This window comes from Peromyscus leucopus, chromosome 4, assembly GCF_004664715.2.
Source record: "Peromyscus leucopus breed LL Stock chromosome 4, UCI_PerLeu_2.1, whole genome shotgun sequence".
NCBI classification, from domain to species: Eukaryota; Metazoa; Chordata; class Mammalia; order Rodentia; family Cricetidae; genus Peromyscus; species Peromyscus leucopus.
The window spans coordinates 92,585,285-92,610,804 of NC_051066.1; the positions used below are offsets into that span (position 1 = coordinate 92,585,285).

General features: G+C 44.1%; 1 protein-coding gene across 1 annotated transcript in view; it reads right to left on the reverse strand.

Annotated features, from left to right (window-relative positions):
- Positions 1-382: 382 nt before the first annotated feature.
- Positions 383-25,520, reverse strand: part of LOC119087816 (RAS guanyl-releasing protein 1-like) — a 38,081-nt gene continuing 12,943 nt past the window's right edge. The window contains exons 3-4 of the mRNA XM_037204441.1: positions 4,136-4,241; positions 383-484 (exon numbers count right to left, since the gene is read on the reverse strand). Of these exons, the coding sequence (XP_037060336.1) occupies positions 418-484; positions 4,136-4,241 (173 nt within the window). The 3' untranslated portion in view covers positions 383-417. The remainder of the gene's footprint in view (positions 485-4,135; positions 4,242-25,520) is intronic.

The following is a 25,520-nucleotide window of genomic DNA, read 5'->3' on the forward strand; positions in this document are numbered from 1 at the left end:
AACAAAAACGTTCATAAAGGATATATACAAAATGGGTAGTTAGTTATGAGTGTTTATTATACTATTTTTAGAATTTTCAAAATGTTCAATGAACTATATTACCACAATAATTAAGACTAAAAATAAAGAATTGTCTTTGTATCCTTCTCTTGTGTCATTTGATACAAATTGTCATAAGACTAAAAGGAAAAAGGATGAGGATCTTAAGCACAAGAATATCAGAGGAAATCCACCGTGTTGAGTTGAGTTTCCTATGTAAGGCCTTTGCTCTTTTAGTCTGTCCAGAGGCAGCCATCAGTGTCAGAGGCAGCCTACAGAAGGCTGAGAGGGAGAGGCTGGAGGACCAGAAAGAGCAGAAGTCCAGAGAGCAGCTTTTCATCTAACCCCACTCCACATAGTCTCCAAATCACACAGACATTACCTGACAAAATAGCAGATCTTCAGGCAAATTCCCGGAGAATTCTTCTCCAGGGCATCCTTATATGTAGGGCGTGGTTAAGGGAAATGGAAGATGTATTACAGAAACCATAAACCTCCTATCTTTGGAAGTATATACAAATCAACCCTGATAGGTGGGCAAATGACCTCTGGCCTGTGCCCAAGAGACTAAGAGTCCAACTGAATGAGTAAGTTAGAAAGAGATTCCCTTCATCTTTTAAAAATTTTTCCAGTAACTGATTTGTGCAGTAACTATTTGGGCTGTGATTTAGGAAAATATATATCCATATATCTTCAAATGTGTTGATAATTAAGAATAGTAACATGAACATTTTCTCCTACATACATACACATATACATATATACACATACATATATGTAAATATGCACACACACATATTAGGCATCATTTGATCAACCATGTGCATTGCATGGCAAGGAAAACAAAATCATGGAATAATCCAAATATGCAACTAAAGAGTGCTTTAAAAGCCTTTATAATTCTGAATATTTTGAAAGAACAAAAAAATCATGCGTTTACATGTCTTTTGAGATATAAGGAAAGAATATTGCATACTGAAGCATCTGATGAGAACTCTAGTCCAATGGTAAATGTGGGTAGGTCCTACCATCTTTCTTCTGTTGACAGATTGAAGAGCAAGCTACCTGGTTACTTACCCCACAAAGCCATGGCCTCTTTCTCTTTTAACAACTGAGGCATGATTTACTGCAATGCAGGGGTCAGTGAATTACAGTTGGGCCGGTGGTGAGTCTAGTAATAACCAGCCCAAATCACAGGACAGGCGGCGGAAGCTGTCTTCCCTCAGTAGGTGAAAGTGTATTCCCTTTTGGAAAGCTGAGCTAAATACAGAAAAGGCAGAGCTCATCAGGACCCTGGTGCTGTGTTTACTATAAAAGCCTGTGTGCATTGTAAATGATTTTGAGCATCTTGGACCCACAGACTTGAAACTTCAGTGTGGAATATTTGATTAAGCACAGTAGACATGTGTTTTAAGCTGAAAATCTCACTGATTTTATGGTCAGCTTTAGAACACCCAAGATAATGTTAGTCCATTTGAGTGATAAATCACAACTCAAGGAAAAAAAAAACCTAAAATGTAAATCTTAAAGATGAGCAAACTAAACTTGAAAATACAAAAGGTTATGCTAAAATTTGTAATTTTAATAAATATAGGACTAATTTGAAAAATTATATATGAATATATTTGTTTCTTATTAAATCTGTTCATGACATTGGAGCACACAACCCCCACACACAAATCACAGCCCTCTTCAACACAAAACCTCACACATCAACAACACAATCAAAATCAAAGTGTGTCCAGGCTACCAGTGACAATGGACGCAGGGAAAGGTTCAGAGGTCAAGAACATGGAATGGCCACACATTTCTCTGTTACAATAAGAAAATGTGTAACATCAACATAAATGGCACAAGACATGTTCTTGATACATACTTTTGGGGTTCTATTTTTTTATCAATTTTTTTCAACTTGTTAAAATGTTTATTCCTCCTTAGTAAAAGGGAAGGGGACACACACACACACACACACACACACACACACACACACACACACACACACACACCCTCTCTTTTGAAAGAGCTAAGTGGAAATGTCAACTCCAAGGAGTTGGTTTGTTTACAGTGCAGCCTCCTCCCTCGCCTGCTGATGTCTGGTGCATAGGAGCTGCATTCTGTGCAGACCGCAGCAGCTGAGCACTCTGCCTGCCAGGAGGCTTCCGAGCATCCTTCAGAAGGAGGAAGTTCCCCCAGTCCTCAGCTGCTGCGCCTTGGCAAAGGCGATCTGCTCAAGGCTGCTGCTTCTGTGTTAGGCAGTGGTACTGTTGCCTGCAATTGAAAATACAGGGGCCAATGCAGGGTTAAAGAAATGGGCATGCTATGTGGGGTTAAGGAGACAAACAAACAAACACACAGAAACAAACAAACGCAGGAAGCAAGCTAACAAATATATTTGAATACCTTAAAATGTTAGCAGGACAAACTGGTCCAGACCTTTAAGAAAACAGTTTATGATAGAGAAATGTAAACTTGAAAGTCATCCTGGGTCCATAGAGTGGTGGAGGAATCATTGTGTGAAACCACCCACAAAAGGTTGCTGAGTGGGAAGACCCAGATGGACCCTGTGTGCCCAGGGGAGAGGTCACATGAGGACCTGGAAAGGACATGGGAAGGTACAGTCCAGGAGTCCTGGGGGAAAAGGCCTCAGAGGCCTGGGCTGCCCAGTGCTTCTGGGAGGTAGGAGCAAGGATGGAGCAGAGTCCCCTGGGCCTGGCAGCTGAGAGGCCACAGCGACACCAGAGGGAAGTCTGCATCTTTCGGTGGGAGCCGCGGTTGCGCTGCAGAGCGAGTGGGAGTAGAGATCGGAGGTTGTGAAGGCAGACTATTTCAGAAGGTTTCACATCCAATTTCTAATCCTACAGTCGAATAAAGGGAAACAGGGTTAAGAGTTTATTTTTAAATGCGGGACATTTGAATGGCTGGGGAGCAGGTGCCACTGAAAGGCTGTGTGAGCGCACAGGGTAGAGGGGGTGGAGTGTGTGGGATGTGGCGGGGCGGGCAGTGGAGGGGTTGCTGCAGGAACAGCACCCAGTGGTGTCCCAAAGGAGGCCACTTAAGAACATTTAGTCCTGAGGCCAGCACATTTTTAGGGAGGAGTGTTTAATTGCTGGCATTATTCAAAATTACGGGTGCAGGGAGTCAGAAACAGCAGAGTGAACTGGTTTGAAATTCTCTGCAGAGGAGGCACCTACTTACTCCAGGGATGCCTCATTAGGTGGCTCTCTCCCATACTCTACCTTTGTCATGCCCCTGGGAGACTGGCCTCTGAGATGAAAGATACAGCTTCATGGAGGAGGTTTAGAGAAGGGAGTCAGTCTGTCCTGTTTCATCTCTGTCAGTCTGTCCTGCTGTTCAGTGTCCCCTTTTTTCCCCCAAGTTGTAGTGTATCTTTTGTTTGTTTTGTTTTCTGGGAAAGGATCTGCACATGTCCTGACTCAGCCCCAAGGACCTAGGCCTCAGGTGCTAACTGATCCCATGTCCCCTACAGCACTTTTCTCTTGGGGACTACAGCTCACAGCATCACCGGCATTCCGAAGGAAAAGGTGGGCTCTTACCACACCCTGCCACAGGAGGCCCACGTCTAGCAAGGTCTAACCGTCACAGTCAGTGCCACAGCCTGTGCCACAGCCTAGAGGAAGAAGGCAGTGCACACCATGTGGATGAAGAACATATATGACATGCATCAAGAAATGCATCACTCAAAACTCATAACTGCCATGGTCAGTCTGTGTAGGATGAATATGATTTGTGGCTAATGTATAAGGAAATTGGTTTTACTAGCAAGAAATATTAATATTGCCTGCATCTGTTTGTTGATTTCTTTGACCATCTACCACTCAGAGAAATCAGCATAAATAATATTATCCCACCCAATAGAAGCCACACACACAGGTACACACATACAGGTTCACACACACACAGGTATTCATACACCAGTGCTCGCGTGTGTGTGCGCGCGCGCGCGCGCACACACACACACACACACAACTATACCCTTAAGAGGACAGATGGAGCCATTTACTGCTCAGGTTTATTCCAAACCAATCAAAATAAAAGCACACTTGAAGCTGCAGCCTAAGCTGGTCCCCAAGGATATAGGCTCATGAGTTTTTGCAGCAGCTCGGCCGAGGAGATGATGATTCGGTGCATGGTGAGCACGACTTGTAACAGCTGGTTACTTCGACACAGGTTTCCATCTGCATCTGAAAATGCAAAGAGCAGCGTGTGAGTCCCTCAGAGAGAAATGGTGGGGCCCCCGACCATCCTTCAGGACTCCAGAGGGCAGCCTAGGGCTGTTCAAACACAGATCTCTTCTGGCTGCCTGGTGCTTCAGGTCATCCCTCCTGGCTTTGCCATTCTCCTGTAACCCTGTCCTACCTCCAGGTACCCATTAACCCAGCAGCCCCAAAGGTGATAGAGTCCACATCTAAGGTGAAAGCAGGGCAGCTCTATGTTTTACAGAACCCAAAGTTTATACAGTTTGGGGTTGAGAGGGACTTCTTTAGGGTCAGAGTGGGAAGTCACAGGGTCAATAGACAGTTAAAATAAATATCTTTCAGAGTTTTTACAAAGGCACATGGCTAGTTGGATGTGTTTCTAGGGCTCTCTCCTGGCCTTGTAAGGAGCTCATGCAAACGAGGAGCCTGAAGTACAAGCTGTCCCAATTCTAAGGCCTGTGGTGAAATAAAAGGGGGATGGTTGGAATAAACATTACAGGTGAAGAGTGGCGGTGGATTTTCGAGGGTGGATTTTGCAATGATTTGCAAAAGGCACCATTTGCATTTTCCAAATCCCACTGAGTAGCAATTGCAAGCTGTGTTATGTATAATAGCGTTGGGTGTAAAGATGCCCTTAGGAGTGGTTTCCATGGTATGACATGCCAAGGGCCATGCTGCTTGTGCCCACCATATCTACACTCTGACCTTCACCATGAGTCACATTTGTTGGGATAATCCTTTTTATATACTGTGTGAAGATGGGTCTCTGCCTCACTTTACCTGACTAAGGCACCTTCTGATTGGTTCAATAAAGAGCTGAATGGCCAATAACTGGCAGAAGAGGATAGGTGGGACTTCCAGGGTGAGAGAGGAACTCTGGGAAAGAATTGGAGGTGTGAGAGATTCGCCAGCTAGACACAGAGGGAGTTGGACATATGGTACTGAGGAGAGGTAATGAGCAACATGGCAGACATAGATTAATATAAATGGATTAATTTAAGTTTTAAGAGCTAGTTGTGAACAAGCCTAAGCTAAGGCCAAGCTTTCATAATTAATAAAAGGTCTCCAGGTCATTATTAGTGAGCTGGTGGTCCGAAGAAGGACCTGTTCTACACATTAGTCAGGATCACTTGCCAGCTGGATTCTAGTTGGCTGTAGTCTTTTGAAATAATTAGCAGAAGATAAGAGGAGAAAGAAGTCAGGCTATTTCTTTCTCATCCCTCTCTGCTTTGACCCATTTCCTACCTCCTGGAAGAGTTGTCACAGTGCTTGGTCCTTCCCTCATGGCTACGATGCTCACTAGGATCTCAGTCTTGTTATCTCCTGACTCAGTAGACCTAAGGATGGGAATTATTGCTGGTGGTTGGACAGTTCTGGTGTAATCTCTCTCAATCCCACTCTCATCTCCATAAGTAGTCCCATCTATCTATGTATCTGTCTATGTATCTATCTATGTAATATATCTATCTGTGTATCTATGTTATCTATGTATGTATCTATGTATCTATGTATGTATCTGTATGTATGTATGTATGTATGTATCTATCTGTCATCTATAATGCCTTCTAAAATACATTGTAAAAGGTGATCATTTACATTCTTTTTCAAGTTTAGTGAGTTGTACATGAAGGACATAGTCTCAGAAGTCCTGAATACCCAAAAGCTGACCTAAAGTCACATGTCATTGAGAAAACTTGCGTGTTTATTAGTTCTCTACAGCCCTCACTGCCTGTCTCCCCTCACTGTGGAAGGTCTTGTGGAAGTCCACGGCTCCTCTCTGTTCCTGTCTCCTCTTTTCAAGGACCACTAAGCTTGTCTACCCTGGTGAGACTGCAACACCAACATTTTCCCTGCTTGTTTTTGCCCACTGACATTAATTGTGCTCCTGCATCTCCTACTTAAACCAAAAATAAATCGATCCTGGATCTCTGCATTTCTGTTTTCCTCTTCCTCAAGATCTCAGGGTCACCCCCTTGTATCCTCTCAGTCACTTTCCAGGCATTCTGTTTCAGTGTTTGTCTCCACTAGTCTGTTTGTTGGATAGTTGGTTCTACAGGATCTCTTACTTAGCCTAGGTTGGTCTTGAATTGGAGATTCTCTTGCCTCAGCCTCCCAACTGCTGGGATTCTAAGCACGAGCCACCACGACTAGCCCAAGTATCTAATTGTCAGGGTTATCGATCAGCTGCATACTTCCAATCACTCCCCTGTCCTCCTCTTGCACTATGATTCAGTTAATCTCCATCCAACCAAAGCCAAGCAGATGAGTCTCCTCCTGGAAGATGTTCTTCTCTTGGCTCCATCTCTCCACTGTGTCACGTCTGTCTCAGGCTCCTCTTCCGACTCCTCTCCCCTGCTAAGCTCTTAAATGTCAGCTTGTGCTACACTCTACTCCTCCCACTGCTTTCTGCTAACGTTTTGTAGAATTGAAAAGTTCTTAAATTTTAAATTGAAAAAGTGAACTCTTTCCCTAGATGAATCCAAGTTCTGACTGAAACGCCATCTCTATGCTGATATCTGCCAACTTCTATTCTCAGCCTTGACCACAAACTTAGTATGTCCAGCAGCTTAGTCTCCTTAGAGGCTTAAGTCCAAATGAACTCATCCAGACAGAACTCTTGACTTCTCTGGTTCATTTCTCCTCCACTCTTCCTCATCTCCAGAAGTGAGCCACCAACCACCCCTTAGTTAGCCGCCCCCCCCCCCAAAAAAACTAGAACTCACATGCAGTCCTTCACTTTTCCTACACCTGGTGCATTAGTGAGTCTTGATTGTATTTCCAAAATACACTGGGGACCTGCCCGCCTCTGGCTTTGCTATCTCTCCAGAACAACCACCATGATGCAACCATCTTTCTGCCCTGCCTCTTTCCACTCTTATTTATCCACAATCTCTTCTCCGCACAGCTCCTGAAGCCTGGAAAATCAGGTCACATTCTGAGTACATTCCAATGAGTTGCATTGCCTCTGTTGTGGCTGGCAGAGCTCCACATGCCTAGCCTCTTTGAATATGGCCCCTTATTTTGAAATGCTTTGCCCTTCTCTATACCTCTGTTTCCACTTCAAACACTTTGCATTTGCTATGGCCCTCAATGTTATCTTTCTTCCATTGGCTCTTTCATAACACACCAGCCTCATCCCATGAGAGGTTTTCTTCTGACTGTCCATTGTAGCCATTGCTCTGCTTGAATTTCTTCATTGCACACATGATCTGGCTGTCCCATTGGTCTTTAAAAATGTTTAACTTCCTCGACGGGCAGTGGTGGCGCATGCCTTTAAACCCAGTACTGGGGAGGCAGAGCCAGGCAAATCTCTGTGAGTTCAAGGCCAGCCTGGTCTACAGAGTGAGATACAGGACAGGCACCAAAACAACACAGAGAAACCCTGTCTCCAAAAAAACAAAACAAAACAAAATGTTTAACTTCCTAAATATTCAATAGAATACAAATCATCTGGGACCCGAGCCTTGTGAGTTTCCGTCCACCATCTATTTTCAGGGTCTAGACTAGTACTGACACATGGTGGGTGCCCCATGAGCATGGGCTGAACAACATCATAAACTGTGTCCAATAGGGGTCCCCTGCCTTCCTGTGTCTCTTTGGTCATAATTCAGCTTGCTTTTGTCATTAGCCATTTCACTCACTTGGTGTAGTACACATACTTATTTTCTTCTTAGCCAGTTCTTTTTTAACTTGAAAGCTGCAGATTGGGAAAGCATTTGAATGAAACATTCATTTAACTTGATTATAGTTTTGTAACCTCACCCATAAATTCCTTTAAACTTATATTCTGATAGATAGGATAAGAATTGCTTTCTATGTGTATGTTTTATGGCCCACACAAGTTCTGCGTAATTGCCCCTTGACGCAAAAATGCTGTGTAACAGATTATCTTAAAAACATTTGCTTTTGCTCAAGAGTCTATGCTTTGGCTGTGTGCAGGCTGGTACAGATACCTTTGCGGGGGGGGGGGGGGGGGGGGGGGGGGGGGCAGGTCAATAAGTCTCACAGCTGCCTTGAACCATTAAGCTAATGTAAGCATGTGCTTCTCAGGATGAAGTATAGGATCCTGAGAGCTCCATGGAAATATCCAACAGCCTCTTAAACCTATGCTTGGGAGTGGTCTGCTGTCGCTCATGTCTCATTCTCTTGGTTAAAGCAGGCCATGCTTTCGAATCTGAAGTTGAAGGGCAGGAATTTCAAGTCACATGGGAAGCATTAGACATACAGAGAGAAAGGAAAAATCGAGGACAACCATGCAACAAAACCAATGAGAGCTACAGGAAGTAACTCTTCAATGCAACATTTGACAATATGATTTTACAACATGCTTCTCTTTGTTTATGTAGTAGTGTGTCCGTATCCCTCAACACAGTGGTGAAAGACAGGAGACGATATGAACTATGCTTGTGAGGTGCACACATTCTCATGTCCACACAAATTCATTCAGGATGTACTGCTCCTAAGACTTGCTATCCCTGCATCTCCTTATGGCTGGCAAACACCTTCCCATGGATGTTTACATAGGAAGGAAAGGGTCCCAGGAGTATCCTCAGTGAGATCAAACAAAGTCTTTGAAAGGATTCACAGATCTAAAAGGGCTCACCATGGAGAAGACTAGGGAGACACTGAAACTGTTCAAGTATTTGATAATTACTTGCTGGAACAAGTTTAGATTTGTTCAGTGGGATCATAAAAGGCAGCATCTGAGTTGATGGACGGACACTGTGGGAAACAGCATTTGGCTTAACGTGTAGCAGAAAAGCATAACTGATACACTCACACAGTGCTGAAAGCCTTCCCATCACAAAGGACTTAGAGCTAGAGACCATATTGAATGGGCATGCTGCATAGTGATTCCCATTTTCTGAAGCCCTCTGTAGGGCCGAAGCTGTGCTAAGCATGGTAAAGTGATTTCTTATTCTCAGAACAACCCAGCAATGTTTGCATAGTTCACAGTTTGCAGGAGAGGAAATCAAAGAGTAGAGAGGTTGGGTAATATGTTCTAGGTCAAAAGATAATGGGGCCTAGAGGGAAAGGTCTGGCTCAATCTGCTTAATTCCAGAACCCATGCGCTCTCCTCCACACCTGGCTGTGTGCTGTGTGGCCATCTGTCAGGCCCAGGTACTCATAGATTAAATGGGAAGCTGACTCCAGTGAGCTTTAAGAACAATGTGTCTGGCTCCTCTGGCTCCAGGTTCTAGAATGCTGCTAGAAAGCCCAGCTGGAGCCAATCCACATACGGAAGAATGACCTTTGTAACCTGGTGATTTCTAGAAGTCTCATCAGTCATGTTTGCTCCATCTGAACTTGACTGTTGTCTTTAAGATGCCAGGGAGCTCTGCCTAAGATTCACAAGCATCTTCACACTCCACTCCCGCCCCCACCTCTTCTACAGTCTCAGTGACACACCCACACGGTGGCTTGTGAATCCCACATGCTTTCTGTGGGGGTGAGTGCTGGCAAATGGTAAGTCCAGGAGGGGGTGACTCACTCACTAAGGAAGGCAGAGATGATGCGAGGCGAAGAGCAGAGAGGAGCACTTTTCTCTACACCTAGACAGAGCTTCTCCTATTTTCCCTTTCTGGTTTTCCTTTTTCAATGGGATTGGCTTCGTGCAGTCTCTCACTCTCACCCGACCACCATCTCTGCCCCGCATGACCTTTGATGATGAGATGACCTCACTGAGGGAGCGTTCCCTTCCTATCCTCATCCCACGGAACAAACACACTTCTTCAAGATGCTGGCCAAGGGGGATCTAACTACCTTCCAGGGTGCTAGATTTTATTTTGATATAATTGCTGTAAGCTGATTTAAATATTTCAATGAATATTCCATTTTGTTTTCATCTTTAGGTCTTTAAAAATTCAGGGTGTCATATGAAAAATTCTAATAAGCAAAATGTGCAATGCATAATAAAATGTGCATGATTTTTCACTACCATCTGCTGCTGCTTATTCTTATAAGGGCTGAAACCTAGTGGAGTGCAAGATGTCACTCTAATATTCTCGGCAACTTGACTCATAGAATGATGGACACATACTTCTCGGGAAATATACTTGATGAAACACATCTAACCTGTGGACCCTTTGCTTGATAGAGTGAACAAAAAGCCATGTGGGCTCTGGAGTGATCTGTCCATGAGCTGACAATCTACTTTCCACCATTGGTTACAGTACCAGCAAAAGCTCTCCTTTACAGAATCCTAGATGCTTGATTGTCTTCTAGCTCCATTTTCTATCTCAGGCACCTTTTCCTTCTAAAAGCACTGCAGGTCACCTAGCATCTACTTGTACCAATAAAGACACATAGCTCTCAAACTGTTCTATGTATCAACTTTTTATTCTGTTTCCATTTTAAAGAATGGATGCCTAAGGGTGCCAATCCTGGCAGGGTGCTTATTCAACGTGTACAAGGTCCCAAGTTCAGTACTTAGCACTGCAAAAACATGTTTTTAACCTTATTCACCAATATTGATTACGAAACTATCCCTAGATGGTCCTGGGTCCCAGCAGATGTCTGATGAGCAGAGGACGGGCTACCATGCAAGAGCTCCAGATCTAGCTGAAGAATGAACCACAGGCAGTGGACCAGATCTAGCTGAAGAATGAACCACAGGCAGTGGACCAGATCTAGCTGAAGAATGAACCACAGGCAGTGGACCTAATCATTTTAGGCACCACATGTTAGGAAGAGAAATCACAGAGACCTTGCTGAATGGTGGGAGGGCTGGGAGAAGGGAGAGGCGACCCTACATATATGCGGTGATTGAGGGAGGACTTCACGAGGCCTCTGGCAAGGTGACCTGGAACGTCAAAGTCCAGCTGTGTCTGTGTCTTCTCACAGACACTCTTCCTCCTCTTTATTTTTGGCTTAGATTTAAATAGGCTTTAGCTTCTGATGGATGAACTGCTTCCTTGTGGTCCAAAGCCTGCAAGGAAAGCCAGCAGAGGCTGCAATCCATGTTCCCCACCTTGCTGACAAGGGGATGGGGTGGCTTTCCAGTGAGACTTGTCAGAGGGACCACGCGAAAATGCCACACTGCAAAGCTGACATGAAGCACACAGGCACATGATCGACACCAGAGAGTAAGTCTAACGCACAGCCTTTTGGTCCCCCTTTGTTTTGGTTTCCATGGAAATAGCTTGATGTGTGAAAGATGTGGAGGGTACCAAAGGCAGAATGTCAGAAACTGGTGTACTGAGCATGAGTAAGCACGGGGGGTGGAGGTGCCTTGCATAACAGGAGGTAATGTGTGTGCTCCATCCAGGGGTCGGGGAAGCTAGGATCAGAAATCCCTGGGCAAGGCCGGACCTGTCAAAGGAGATCAGTATCCCAGAAATGAAGGCAGACTGGATCCAGGCAGAACCCAACAGGCACACTCAGAACTCTGAACACCTAACAATGGGGTGAGTGCTTCAGAGAAACCTACTTGACAGCAAGACAAGAGCCTTCTCTACACTGGAAAGTACACCCCCAAACTCCATGGGTTTTGTGTGTTGGGTTCAGGGATTTTTAATGCCGACAGTGGAAACGGAGACAGCAAGCCCACGTGAAGAAGGAATGTGGTTACACATACCTTCAACATTCACAGCTTTTACTGCCTTGGCAGCTTAAAACGTATAGTCCGTGTCACCTTAATTTTTAATTTTTTTAAAAAAAATTCTCAGCCTTTCAAGACTTGAGAGGAAAAGAATAGCATGGAGAAACCCAGTGATATGCTAGTGACCGGGACCCAGGACAAGCTTGCCAATCAGCATGGCTGCCCTCAAGAGCTCTCCTGGGGATGATGGGTCTGTGGTGTTTCTGTTTCTGTGGTGTAACTATTCTCCTATGGTCTGTCTCAAGGAAACAACATAAAGCCACAGCTGAGAAGTGGAGCCTGGAAGAGATGCTGACAGTCAGCTCTAAGCATAGGCAATCCATGCCCCCTCAGCAGACCTGTGAGGTTAAAGAGCTCATGCTTTCTAGGGTCCTCTTCTAGTCTCCTTATCTTCATCTTATTCTTTATCTTTATCTTATCTTATTCTCTGGGATGACCATGGACTTGATATTAAGGTTAAGAAATGCAGGCAACGTGCCTTAGTTGAGGTCATGGGGCTGGTGAATTGAATACCAGGCAGGAAGGGCCTTTTGTCCTTAGCACTGGGCTCTTTCCTTGGCACCTGCTACTCCTTGGGGTAGTAAAGTCTCAGGAAAAGTTGCCCATGCTACAAGGATATTCCCACTAGTGCCTCCCTCTTCTCCCCTGCCTAAGAACCGCTACACACACAGACTCACTCTTCTTTGAGTTATCACTACAGAACATGCTCTGGAGATTTCCCCAGAAATCCTAACCTGTATGTAGATCTACCCATCATTGTTTATGGGCACATGAGGCAGTTACTACTGGTACCATTTGCCTGGGTCATCTAGTATGCAGACAGCCTATGAGCCAATGGCCCCTGGGTAAAAATGGTGGCTGTCCTAAGCTGTTAGTACCCTGCTTGGCCAGGAGAAGTGCTCTCTGTTCCTATTGCAAACCAGGAACCAACAACACATCTCTCTCTCTCTCTCTCTCTCTCTCTCTCTCTCTCTCTCTCTCTCTCTCTCTCTTTCAGCATACTTTCCTTCTTAGACATGAAGCTCAACATAAAGAATGACCTAAATTGTTTAGATGAGAGATTGCAGTCTATAAATGTCTAACCAAGTACATGGATTGTCTAAAGTGAGAAGAGGCTTTTTAGCTGCGTGACATCTCTGCTGCACAAAACAGCTGGTTTTCCTAGGGGGCTGCTTGCCCAAGTCTGGACTTGCCACATCTGTGGAACCAAGAACCTGAGAAGTCATGAAGGAAGTTGCCTGTAGAAATTCTGCAAAGTAGACACAGTTCTGAGAATAAGTAGGCAGAGTGAAAGACTGGGCCAGGGTGGAAGTGCGCCAGGTGGGAAGAGCCAGTGAACAGACTCTGGTGTAATGCAATGACGTCAGACTCTAAAGGCCACTGTTAGAAGACCGTACCAGCTTCTACTCCTAGCATCCATCAAACTGTAGAATTACCTGGCCAATAAGAGTACTGCAGTTTGATTTGATTTGAAGGAAGCTTTTTTGGACACAGCCTCATTGGCACACAGGTCATGACCTATCCCACTGTAGTCCCACGGGAATGCACCTAGGCAGGAAAGATAGAGCAATAGGCCAGGTCCCCAGCTTCTCAGAGGGGACATGGAGAACTGCTAGAAAGTGGCCTGTGGGAGGCTGGGCACTCGTCAAGGGACTTGAAGAAGACAGAAATACAAACAACTGGGCAGGACATGGGGGGTGGAACTCTTACCTTGCTTATTGTAACTTACTCCTCTTACTTCTTTCTTCTCTATTAAATTCTAGGCATCTCCAACACAAAACAGATTCCATATTTTTTTTTGTGTGTGTTTTTGTTTTATTATTCTTTATCTTACTTTTTTTTTGTTGTTTTGATTTTTTTTTATAGAGAATATAAAGTCTGTGGATGGGTTGGGAGGTGGGGAAGATCCGGAAGGAGTTGGGGGAAGGGAAAGAATATGATCAAAACACATTTTATAAAGGAAAAAATTAATTATAAAAATCATGTAATTATGGCTTTTCCTAAATAAAATAAAATAAAACTCTGGGCTTGAGGACGAGGACAGCAGGTAAAGGAGGTACTAAAGAGGGGAACTTCCTGCATACCCACACAGTGAAATATTGCAAAGCCCATCTGTGAATTACTGGCTCGCCATAACCTCAGTCTTCTTCAGAACTGTTTTCTGTGTGTAACTTCAATTTATCAGATGACAAACCTAGATAATAGATAACCTCAGTCTAGTGCAGGGCAGCCGTACAGTAATCAGGCATGCTGATTTTAACTAGAGAGGTGCCAAATGCCCCCTTACCACCCCAAATAGTTCTAGAGAAAAGACCAGTGCAACACCATATAAGGCAAAAATCACTGAGCACAGTCTGCCATAGTCAGAAACTCGTCTGAAAGCCCGTCTGCCTTTGTAAACCATCGGCGATAGATTACCTCTCACAGAGTATCTACAGATGCTTTGTAAACTGTGAAGCACTGTGATAATGGTGAGTGGTCCCCATTTCTCTGGCCAGATTGTAGGACATTATTTTGTTCTCTTCACCTTTTGTCACTTTTATTGCTCCTTGACTAATCTGGATCAGGGCTGGGAATCTTCAGAGAACACTTAATGGGAGCCGCAGTCCCAAGAGTGACTGTGCATCATGCTCTGTCACACCATCTGGGCCGCTGACATTGTACTTAGCTTGCTCTCAAACAAGACTCCATCGCAGTTAGTTCTTGCCTCCCAGGAGTCTTCTTAGAGCTAGGTTTTTACCTGCACCTTCCCCTCAGCACCTCAGAACTTAAGAGCTGCTAGGAAGGAGGCTTCATGAGGATGTGGGCAGCAGCTCTGAATGGGGGAACCGCATGGGTGGGTGGGAATCTCTTCCATAGAAAGGAAGACATTGCCCACTATTCAGTTAGCCAAGAACCCAGTGAGAATGCGTTCCACAACATTCTGAGTAATGAACCAACGTCATGTGACTACATTATGCAAACTGCTGAAACACAAAACTGAACATCACAAAGCTTTCTCCACCCATGCAGGTAGAGAAACCCTGGGCATTGTTGGAAGAAAGTCAGATCTAGCCTTTCCTTTTTGCTTTCTGGTTGTTGCTGCTGTTGTGGACATACCTGGACTTCTTCCTGTGTTCCCAGGGCCTTTCCATATTAGCCCTGGGAAGTCCAGTAAGTGACGTTAACACCGTCTGGCAAAGGGACTGAAATTAGGGGACCCTGTCACCTGCTCAGGTTTGTGCGATTTGTCAGCAGGAGACACAGGATTCTGTCCCAGACTGTCTAGCCCTGAGAGGGTGCTGACCATTTCTGAGCCCCAGTTTGCTTCTTTTCAGAGTTCGACAGTGTCTCACTCTAACTCCTCCTGGCGGAGACACAACCAAGAGAGAAGGCAGACATTTGGCGGGGGGTGGGGGGGGTGGGGGGTGTTACTCAAGGATTGAGTCCAAACTGATGTCTCTTTGATCTGTGGGTCTCAAGCATAGACGTGGCCTGACAGTTGTCCCATGAGCACATGAAATCCTCACTGAGCTGTTGGAGCATGATCAGCCTGCCCTGGCTACAGCCAATAGCCACCTTCTCCTTTGGTGCGGTCTCCTCCGAGTTTCATAAAGCCTCTGGGTGGCTGATATTATTCTCACTATTTATAGGTGAAGAATGGTGGTGATGAGATGTGACCTGCCTGAAATGAGATGACTGGTGAGTGACAGCATGGGGATTTGAATTCATGGCCAGAGTTGTGAGACAAAAGAACATCCTTTGGCCCAACACTTGACGGTTTCTGAAGCTGGCCCATAAAGGAGCATATCAACAAGATGGATGATGGCTACTGTGGCCAGATGTGGCCTGTGCACGTTCCAGAGATTCTCAACTGCTGTGCACACAGTGCATGCTTCCATGAAGGAACACACTCAAGAGAGCTACAAATAATTTGCCAGTTGTCCCACTGCTACAAAGTGGTGGCACAATACTGTCCAAATAATAATTGTTATTCTAATTCTAGGATTTTAACTTATTTATATTTATTATAAGATGGGACTTCCTCAAGGCTAAGGAGAAGAGTCATGTGTACTCTTCTGTCAATTCCCAGGGATTTCTAGTACTCTGCTGTATACACAACATTGAGACTTTTTTTTTTTTAACAGAAATCCAAAGGTACAAGAAGAGACATTGACTGCAAATGACCAATGAACATAAAAAAGCAATCAATGCTTAATGGGAAAGAGTTAATGTCTTCAGGAGAAGGAAGTGGCTAATGATTTGTATTTCCACAGTTTAGAGATGGGAGAGAATATGGGGAGGAAATGAAGTGGTGAGGCTCAAACACACTTCTTAAGGGAGAACGCATTGGAAAAGGAGACAGAGAACTGTAAAGACAAAGGAACTAAGATGAAATCTTAGATTGTTTTCATTGGTGTCAATCCACTCACAGATCTAGGCAGAGCATCCCAGTGTCACGCAGGAAGTCAGAACACCTGATATGTCCAGACATCATTCAGGATCCTGAATTTTAAGGTCAAAATGCAATAGTGAATGGAATTCTTAAGTGAGCCAATTTACAGTAATGTTCAAAGAGTCTTCCTAGGTTTAAATTTTTGATGAGATTGCTCAAAACTCGTCTGCTGAAAATATTTAGCCTTTAGCCTAAAAAGGTAAGAGGCCCAGCTTAAAAAAGATAACACTAAGAGGTGAGGGAGATCGAATAGTTGATTCCAAATTCCCACAAGCGTGTGGTGTCCCAATCAGTTGCTCAACAGTTGTTCTTGGGAGGCAGCTCAGAGTGAAGTGGAGCAGTGGTCAGGATGCACTAAAGGTCAAGGAGCCAAGCCCACACTGGGTACTAGAGGACTACCTGCAGCCCCATATCTGCAAACCACCTTCTGCTGCCCAAGGACTTTCACATGCATTACCTCATTTGACCAGAGCAGTCTTGTGAGGGGGAGGGGAGGGACCATATTCATCTGGAATATGCACAGAATCAGGGCTGATACTCAGGCTGTCCCAAAAGGCATTTATTCAGGTTGATAGGGACCTGGGCTGTCCCAGTCACTACGTGATTTGAACATCACCTCTAGTTAAATAACAACCCCCTAGTAGTAATAGCCCACCACCAAGTAACGGAGATGAAGTACCGTGCTTGGAACTAGTCAAAAGCTCTTTGTTCAAAACAGCTGTGCTAGGTGCTGTGGGGCTATGGGTATAATGAAGATCCTGACATCCCAGGAAGCTGAGCATCAGGGCCTTCAGTGAACTGCAAACAAAACACTAAGGCTGTTCAGAAGAAGGGAAAGTCAGACTTGACAAGAAGCAATGGAGAGACCTTCAGAAGGACAGTGACATTGGAGGCTGGCCTTGAAGCAGGGGCCAGGTTTTGACAGAGTAAGATGGAGGTAAGTGTGTTGGAGAATAAGTGATTTCTATATTTGGAGACAACAGAGATAAAGATATGTGTGGGAAAGGAAACCCAAGCTGGTTGGATTAGGAAGTTTTGATATGGAAGGAGTGATGGATGGGTAGGAAGGAGGGTCAGGGTCATGGTGTTGGGGACCTCACATACTAGTCTGAGAAGAAGCCCTTGTTTTGATCTTTGTCTTGAAGACTGAAAAATCAGAATGTCCTCCAAGCAAAGCAAGCAGCAACCTCTGACCTAGTGTTCTGTTAACACTGACGGTCTGATGCTATGGCTTCACGGTAAAGTATTTGCCTAGCATGTGCCAGGCCTTGGATTGGCTCCTCAGTACTGTAAAACAAAACAAAACAAACAAAAAACCCAAAAGGCTGTGTACTTTGCAGCCTGAGCCCTGAGGTTCTTAGCAAGGTATTTATTTATTTATTTATTGTTTGTTTGTTTGTTTGTTTGTTTATTGTCATGAGTGTTTCATATGTATATGCAGATGTGGGTGCAGGTGGAGGCCGGAGACCGCTGACATCAGGAGTCCTCAATCACTCTCCACCTTGTTTTGCTGAGGCAAGATCTCCCACAGAACCCAAAACTCAGCGAGCCCAGAGGTCCTCCCATTTCCACCTCTGGACTGAGGTTACAGACTTGCATGGCCACATCTGGCTTTTTAGACCCAGGTCCTCACGCTTGCGTTGCTAGCATGTCTCAAGCCTGAGACAAGTCATTTGTAAAGAATCCAGACATCATTTCAAATTCTGCACATCAACCTTCCCTGGACTGCATAGCTCCTGAGAAGACAGTCGCCAAGGGAGGCTGAAGAGCGTGTAAGCATCCCTACATGCATGTACTGTTGTAACTAGGGAAAAAAAGATGGCTTTTGCTGAATTTTGTTGTTTAGAGCTAATTTTGTTGTTTAGAAGGTTCTGTCACTTGAAGTTGGGACTCTTGGTCCCTTGGTGTTCACACCTTCCTCTCTCTGCCTTGAAGCTTGGCCTTTACAAGATGAGGATGCATAATCCTGAAGAATACAGAAAACTAAAAGATCTAGCCTCTGCCCCACATCTACAAGAGCTGGGTCATTCATTTACTAGCGGGAGAAATTCATAACCCCAAAGATGTATGAAGGCAGCCAGGATGGAGCTTAAAGTCGGCAAGGCTTCACCTGCCTGGTAAAGTGGAGTAAATGTGGTTATTTCATTTACAGTTGCTTTGTAAGCACCCCCCCCCCCCCGCACCTCCATGCCTGATCCACAGAAAACAACCACAAGTCCCAATAGATGACACTACAATGGTACCCTCACTTGGTACATTTTTTTCTCTTCTTCTTCCACCTTCCAGCACTAAAACACCCATTCACCTGCACAAAGTGAAGGGAAGGTGTGTCTATGATCCAGTTGTTAGAGACTTAACGCTCCAGAAAACACACACACACAGTCACCACAATGAAAACAGCTTAAAACAACAAAGAAAATATTCAAAATAGGTAGCAATTGGGACCAATTAGTGGGTGAAATTTACTTTCCTGGTGACTAAGTAATGAGAATAGTTTGTGGTCTACTACTCAGTCACCATGTCAAGATACCCCAGTGTGCTGGCCGGTTTTATGCCAATTTAACACAAGCCTAGAGTCACCAGAGAGGAAGGAGCAACTGAGACGATGCCTCCATAAGATCAGGCTGTATGCAAGCCTGTAGTACATTTTCTAAATTGATGGGGTATGTACAGCCCATTGTGGGTGGGGTCACCCCTGGACTAGTAGTCTTGGGTTCTATAAGAAAGCAGGCTAAACAAGCCATGGGGAGCAAGCCAGTAAGCAGCACCCTTCCATGACCTCTGCGTCAGCTCCTACCTCCAGGTTCCTGCCCTGCTTGATTTTGGTGATCAGACTATTACATGTGAGTGAAATAAGCTCTTTCCTCCCCAAGCTATTTTTGGTCTTGGCATTTCATCACAGCAATAGTAACCCTAACTAAGACACCCAGGGACAAAGAAAAGAGTTTTTAATTTTGAAAGCCCTGCAGTGGGGATGTGAAGATTAGTCAAGTTTGGTTGGGCCTATCTGAACCATTTAGTTATATGCCTTAACCCTGGGGTGGGTCTACATACTACTAAGTGGCCCCACAAAGATCTCCACAGCTTCAGAAATCAGTGGAATAAACTGAAGGTAAGTACTTATGTGGGTGATTTTTTTCAGCAATGCTACAGACACTGTGGTGGGACCTGACCAGTTCTAATTGGAAAAACACAATAGGATACACATCAGAAATTGATTTGGTATGAGTCAGAGAGCCATGGTAGAAAGTAACTCCCCTGCCTGGGTCAGGGGTAAGATTATCTTGGTGGTAGAGATACACTTGCCTAGCATGTATGTACAAGGTCCTGGGTTCGATCCACCAAACCAACCAAACAAAACCCCAAAAGTAATTAATCTGGGTTGCAGGGAGAATTCTATTGTATGTTAACACAATCAAATGTTTCTGTCATATTGCCAAGAGCCTTATCCCACTGTGTGGCTTGTATATTCATTTCTTCAACAATACCTATTGAGTAGAACTTTCTTATTTCTTTGAAGTCCAATTCATTAAATACATTATTTAGGGTTACTTCATATCCTGTTTAGAAATAACTCCTCAAGTCTTGCATGAATACTCACCTATATTTCCTCCTAGGAGCCTTATTGTAATCAAATATGTTGGGATCATCTCAAGTTATTTTTCATGTGTGGCGTAATTTATGTACATATGTGTGTACATGCATGTGTATGTGTGCATGTGTGTGAATGTGTGCATATGTGTGGATGTATGAGCATGCAATCATGTGTGTATGGATGCATGCACATGCGAGTGTGTGTGTGTGTGTGTGTGTGTGTGATTTGTTCCATTGGCATTTGTGGAAAGGACACCCATTCTTATAGACTTGCTTTGGTGTCTCTGAGGAGGAGCAATTGATCATGCTTGCATTCATCCCTAAAACTGCTATTCTGTGCCTCTGATCTATTTGTTTTTTCCTGTGCTTGTTTATCTTAATTAAACTGCAGCTTTACAATAACTCATGAGGACAGGTAGTATAATGTTTCTCAACTTTGTCCCAGCTGTCCTACATCCTTTCATGTGCCTGTGAGCCCCGGTTATATCACCTGAAACCCGAGCTGATTTTTGCCCAGTCCTTTCCCTGTGAAATCAGGTCGTCTTTGACTTCACTGATCTTTCCTGTTTCAGCATTCAACGTACAATTAAACCCATCTAGTGAATTTTTCCTTTTGATACTTTTTACTTTTCAGTTCTAGAATTTTCACTTGGCTCCCTTTATTTCTCTCTGTTGAAGTTCCCCATCTGTTCATCTTACTTTGAATTCTCCAACATATTTTTAAGAGCTGTTTAAAATTCTCTGTCTGCTAATTCCAACACTGCATCATCTCTGCATCTCTGAGTTCACTTTTATTGACCTCTTACTCTTATGGTTACCAGTCATGTTTTCCTGCTTTATTTATTCATTTTAATTAAAAAAAAAAAACCAGGGTCTTTCTCCCTCCCTCCATACCCCCTTTTTTCTATCTGTCTATCTGTCTCCTTCTGTATTCTAGGTTGATCTAGAACTTTCTGTGTACCCCAGGCTGCCTCCAACTTATGGCAACCCTTCTGCCTCGGCCTCTCCAGTTCTGGAACTGTAATTGTGAACCACCATATCTGGTTCTATTCTATAAATTATGTCTTATAATTTTTTATTATGTGCCTGTGTGGTCACAATACTGAGAATCTAGGCTCCTTTATGGTGGCATTCAGTTTACTGGAGCCTAAGACTGATTTTGTCAAGGCTTGGCCTTAGGTTTTGTGAGAGTGAGTGAAGAATACCCCACTCTAACTCCTCATGTCCCCTGTGTGCCCCAAGTGCGGCCTCTCCACTCTCAGGTCAGAACTGCAGACGCTCTCTGACTGTCAGGCCTCTTGGCTCCCACAGCTGCAGTGCCTTGGAATGATAGTCAGAACAGCTCAGCATTTGGTCAAGACTAAGGGAGACCTTCTCTCTCTTCTACATTGCTTCACACACCCCTACCATCTCTGGAAGTCCTGAACATGTCCCTCTTTCACTGGGCTCCAGACCTTGTTTTGTGGTTTAAGTGGTTCCAGACAACAAGCCAAGGTGACTTGAGAATTCATCTCCTGTGTTTCATTGAATTCTCAATCTCCGTTCTGGACTGTTTTCTAATACATGAAAACAGTTGCTTTAATCCATTATTCAACATTCTGAAATGAATCCCTGTTTTGATGTCTATACTTTTGTAAAAGGGAGGTCGCAATTCTTGGTCCATTTACTGGTAAACACACTTACTCTTTATGTGATACCAGAAGCTCTTGCACGCCTATACAACGTCACATCATCAAGACACGCACATGCTTGACAGTACAAGATGTCTTGTTGCTGCAACACACCCACCTTCCCTTGGGAAACCAAACGCTGCCTCCCCAAGTGACTCCACCCCCGTGACCACAGGTGACTGGCTCCAGCAGTTGCCACCAGATCCAATCTGAACCAGTCAAAATTCTCAGGCTTTTGTTAAGTTGAACATAGGACGAAAAAACCATGAAATCTCCAAGGGTCTGAGACACATGACGATACCGTGTTTCCCATCCACGGAGAGAAGTATTCAGTGAGGAGAGAGGGCTGACATGCAAAGTGTATGTGGGAAGGAGACGCTAATCTCCTAGAACGCCTCAGGCCCTGCTTTTGACAGGGCCTGCAGGTATCCTGTCCTTCCCTGGGCTGCCGGTATATGGAACGTCCTCTCACCTCCAATAGCTTCCATAAAGAAGTCATAACATTTTCATAATATTTTGAAAATTGAGAAACTTTTGCAGCACATTAATATAGCTCAACTTTATGTCAAACTGAAATGACAAAATGACCTGCTGGGTCTATACATAGTAGGCTAGGGGGTTTATTATGGCAATATCCAGTATCTTTTTTTTAATACAATAACTTAAAAAAAAAACCCACAAAATCACTATTTTAGGTTAGATGAAAATCAGTTTGCCTTGGTTTGAGCTGTCCCAGAAGCAGATCCCGATACAAGGAATTGAGCACAGGTAGTTTGCTTTGGAAGTTCAATACTGGGACTGGGCCTCAGGAGACAATTGGGACTTTCAGGGTCTTTTAACTTTCTGAGACGAAGCTTAATGACCTGCTCTGCATCTTACATGTTGTGACAGTCTGATGGACACATCCACAGCTTGTCTGCCCACAGGCATGGCTATCATATCTACATTAAGACTATTCACCAACTCTGAGTTCATCTGGGTTTGTACACATTCTGTACCTGCCTACTAACACATACTGGGCATCAACCTTTTGACTTTGTAACATAGTCTACAAGTGTGTACCCACCAACCCTCAGGTTTTGCCATCACTGTGTGCATTTACCGAAGTTGGCTTCCACCTGACCATTTCCTCCGGCTCTTCTCCACCCTCACCCATGTGCAAGACTGGAGGGATACGCTGGAAATTGAACATCCCCTTGAAGCAGCCCATAAGCATCACCTGGGGAATGTGGTGCATAACACCTTTCTCTTGGATTCAGGATGGTTTTGCATCTTCTACCTTGGCCTCCGGAGTAGGCACCCATGTGCTAATGCAGTGCTGGGCAGCCTTCTTTGTCTGCACCAGCTTTTCCAAGGTGCACCTTCCAAAGCAAACTACCTGTGCTCAATTCCTTGTATCGGGATCTGCTTCTGGGATAGCTCAAACCAAGGCAAACTGATTTTCATCTAACCTAAAACAACCTTTAAAACTTTTCATCACTTTTAAGCATTTTGCAGATGAGAACAAGCACAGTAAAACAGTTTGTGGAAGGCAATGTTTGGTAAATAGCAGAGTCAGGATTAGCGTCCCAAACCCACAGAACCATGTGGCCTTTAATGGCATCCTGCTGCGATCTGTTCTCTGCCTTGCAGGGAGCTTGCTGTGCCCAGACCACTGGCATTTCTATCACCCAGACTGTGTGTGTGTGTGTGTGGGGGGGGGGGGGAAATGCTGCATTTTCTTACTTAAAAAAAAACAAAAGAGAAAATAGAGCTTCTAATAGGAAAACTGAATATTAAAGTTTCTGATTTCATTTCTTTTTGAACACCCAGGAATTTATCATTTGAGTGTGGACAGGAAAACAAGCTGGTTTGACATGGGATGCCTTCATAGATATATTATATTCCTCTCCCCTCTTTGTGCTAAATTATTAAATTCACTAATTGTGCAATATAATAGGTTTCCTTTTGAAATTTCCACGCCATAATGTATACAACATGTATATAACACACTATGGTCATATTCATCCTTAGATTTACTTTTATTGTCCCCATCTTTCCTTCCATCTTTCCTCTTTCCAAATAATGCCTCTTCTTTTTCTTTTCCTTTCCTTTCCTTTCTCTTCTCTTCTCTTCTCTTCTATTTCTTTCTTTCTTTCTTTCTTCCTTCCTTCCTTCCTTTCTTTTTTTTTGTGACAGGGCCTCACTCCAGAGCCCTGCCTGGACTCCCTGTGTAGATCAGGCTGGCCTGCACTCAGAGATGTCTGCCTGTCTCTGCTTCCCAGGTGCTGAGGTCAAAGGTGGGCACCACTACACACCACTCCCCTTTTCCTTCTCATGTGAATTCAGAATAATGATAAATAGAGCTTGTAAAGGGTGGATGTGGAGGTGAATAGAAGGAGGATGGGTTTGATCAGTGTATAGTGTATGTATATATGTATGTATGTATGTATGTATGTATGTATGGAAATATACTAACCCCATTAATGTAAAATAGTTAATGTTAGTAAAAATAAAAAATAAAAGACTAAAAATACTTGAACAAAACAGCTGTGATTTTTTAATATCAAACTAAGTATCCCAATTTCAATATATATAATTATACAAATATATCTAACTGTATAGCGTGAGCCTATCTGCATACATACACAGACACACATCAGACTGATCTCTTTTAATGTAGAGTCTCTGTCTCTATGTTTTCCCCTGTGACACTATGTCCATCTCAGGTTGACACTGGTGGTTGAGGACAAGGTAATGGAACTCTAAGCCACTGGGCACAAAGACAGTGAGGAGTCTACAGGAAGAACAAGTGAGAGGAGTCCATTTGTAGAGCAGGGCCAAATCACAAGTTACCACAGAGACAGCACACATCCTTAGCAGGAACTGAAGACAGATGGGGACCGGCAGTGTGGTTCCTGTGGCTGCTCGGGAAAGCAATGTATTAGATGCTGAATGCTTTATTGTGTAGCCTGAGTTACCCAGGACTGGAGACAAATGGCGAGGCAGGCTTGGATGAAGTAAAGTTGGAATCCAAGGTGAGAAAGAAGGGCAGGGAGTATGGAAAAGTCCCTAAGATCATGCATGAAGTGAGGGAATGTAGAATTAGCTCACAATGGATTTAAGGTTCCTCTGTAGGGTGTGACTACATGCTAACAAGTTTACACACACACACATACACACATACACACACACACACACACACACACACACACACACACACACACACACACGATAAGTAAGGGAACACCGCTTCCTGGTTTGCTTCAGTTCCTCTTTAGAATGGGGCTGTTCAACATTTTATACAAACAAGTCCTAGACTGTGGCTAGACAGATCCCTGAGAGGAGACAGAATAACTCTCTGCTCTTCCCTTGGGAATTCTCACTTTCTGCTTTTTAGGCTATCCTATTTCTGAATCTTCACATGACTTTATCCTCAACGGTGGTACTACTCCCATGATGCCCTGTGCTCCTTCAGTATAAAGCTAGCAGTCTGGGCTGCATCTTCCTCCTGTAGTCACTACGTTCCTTTGTCCGTTTCAATCAATCATTGATGTGCCCCAGTCAGGCTCCATCCCTGACAGCCATTTCTGCCAAATAAAGGCCTCTAGCGAGATCTTCCCAGGGCCCTTGACCTGTTCTGGAGTAAAACCAAAGTAAACAACAGCCTTTGCAGCTGTTGCCCACCACCCAGTGGTCCTCACTGCAGGAGACTGACAGGACAGACTTACGCCTCTTCTAGGCTCTGCCTTAAATCCCTCTAGCAGCTTCTTAAGGAAGTTATAATGAAGACAACAGATTTTATTCTTTGTTTTAGACAGCAAACCTTTAACTCACTTTCACCACACATAACAAAAAAAGACAGCTCGCATCTCCCATGTTCAGTTAGTAGAAGTATTTCTCCCCCTTCATTTATTCTATCGGTAATCAACCCTGGGTCATTATAATTAGCATTTAGCATTGGAAAAATAAGTACTCTTCTTTCC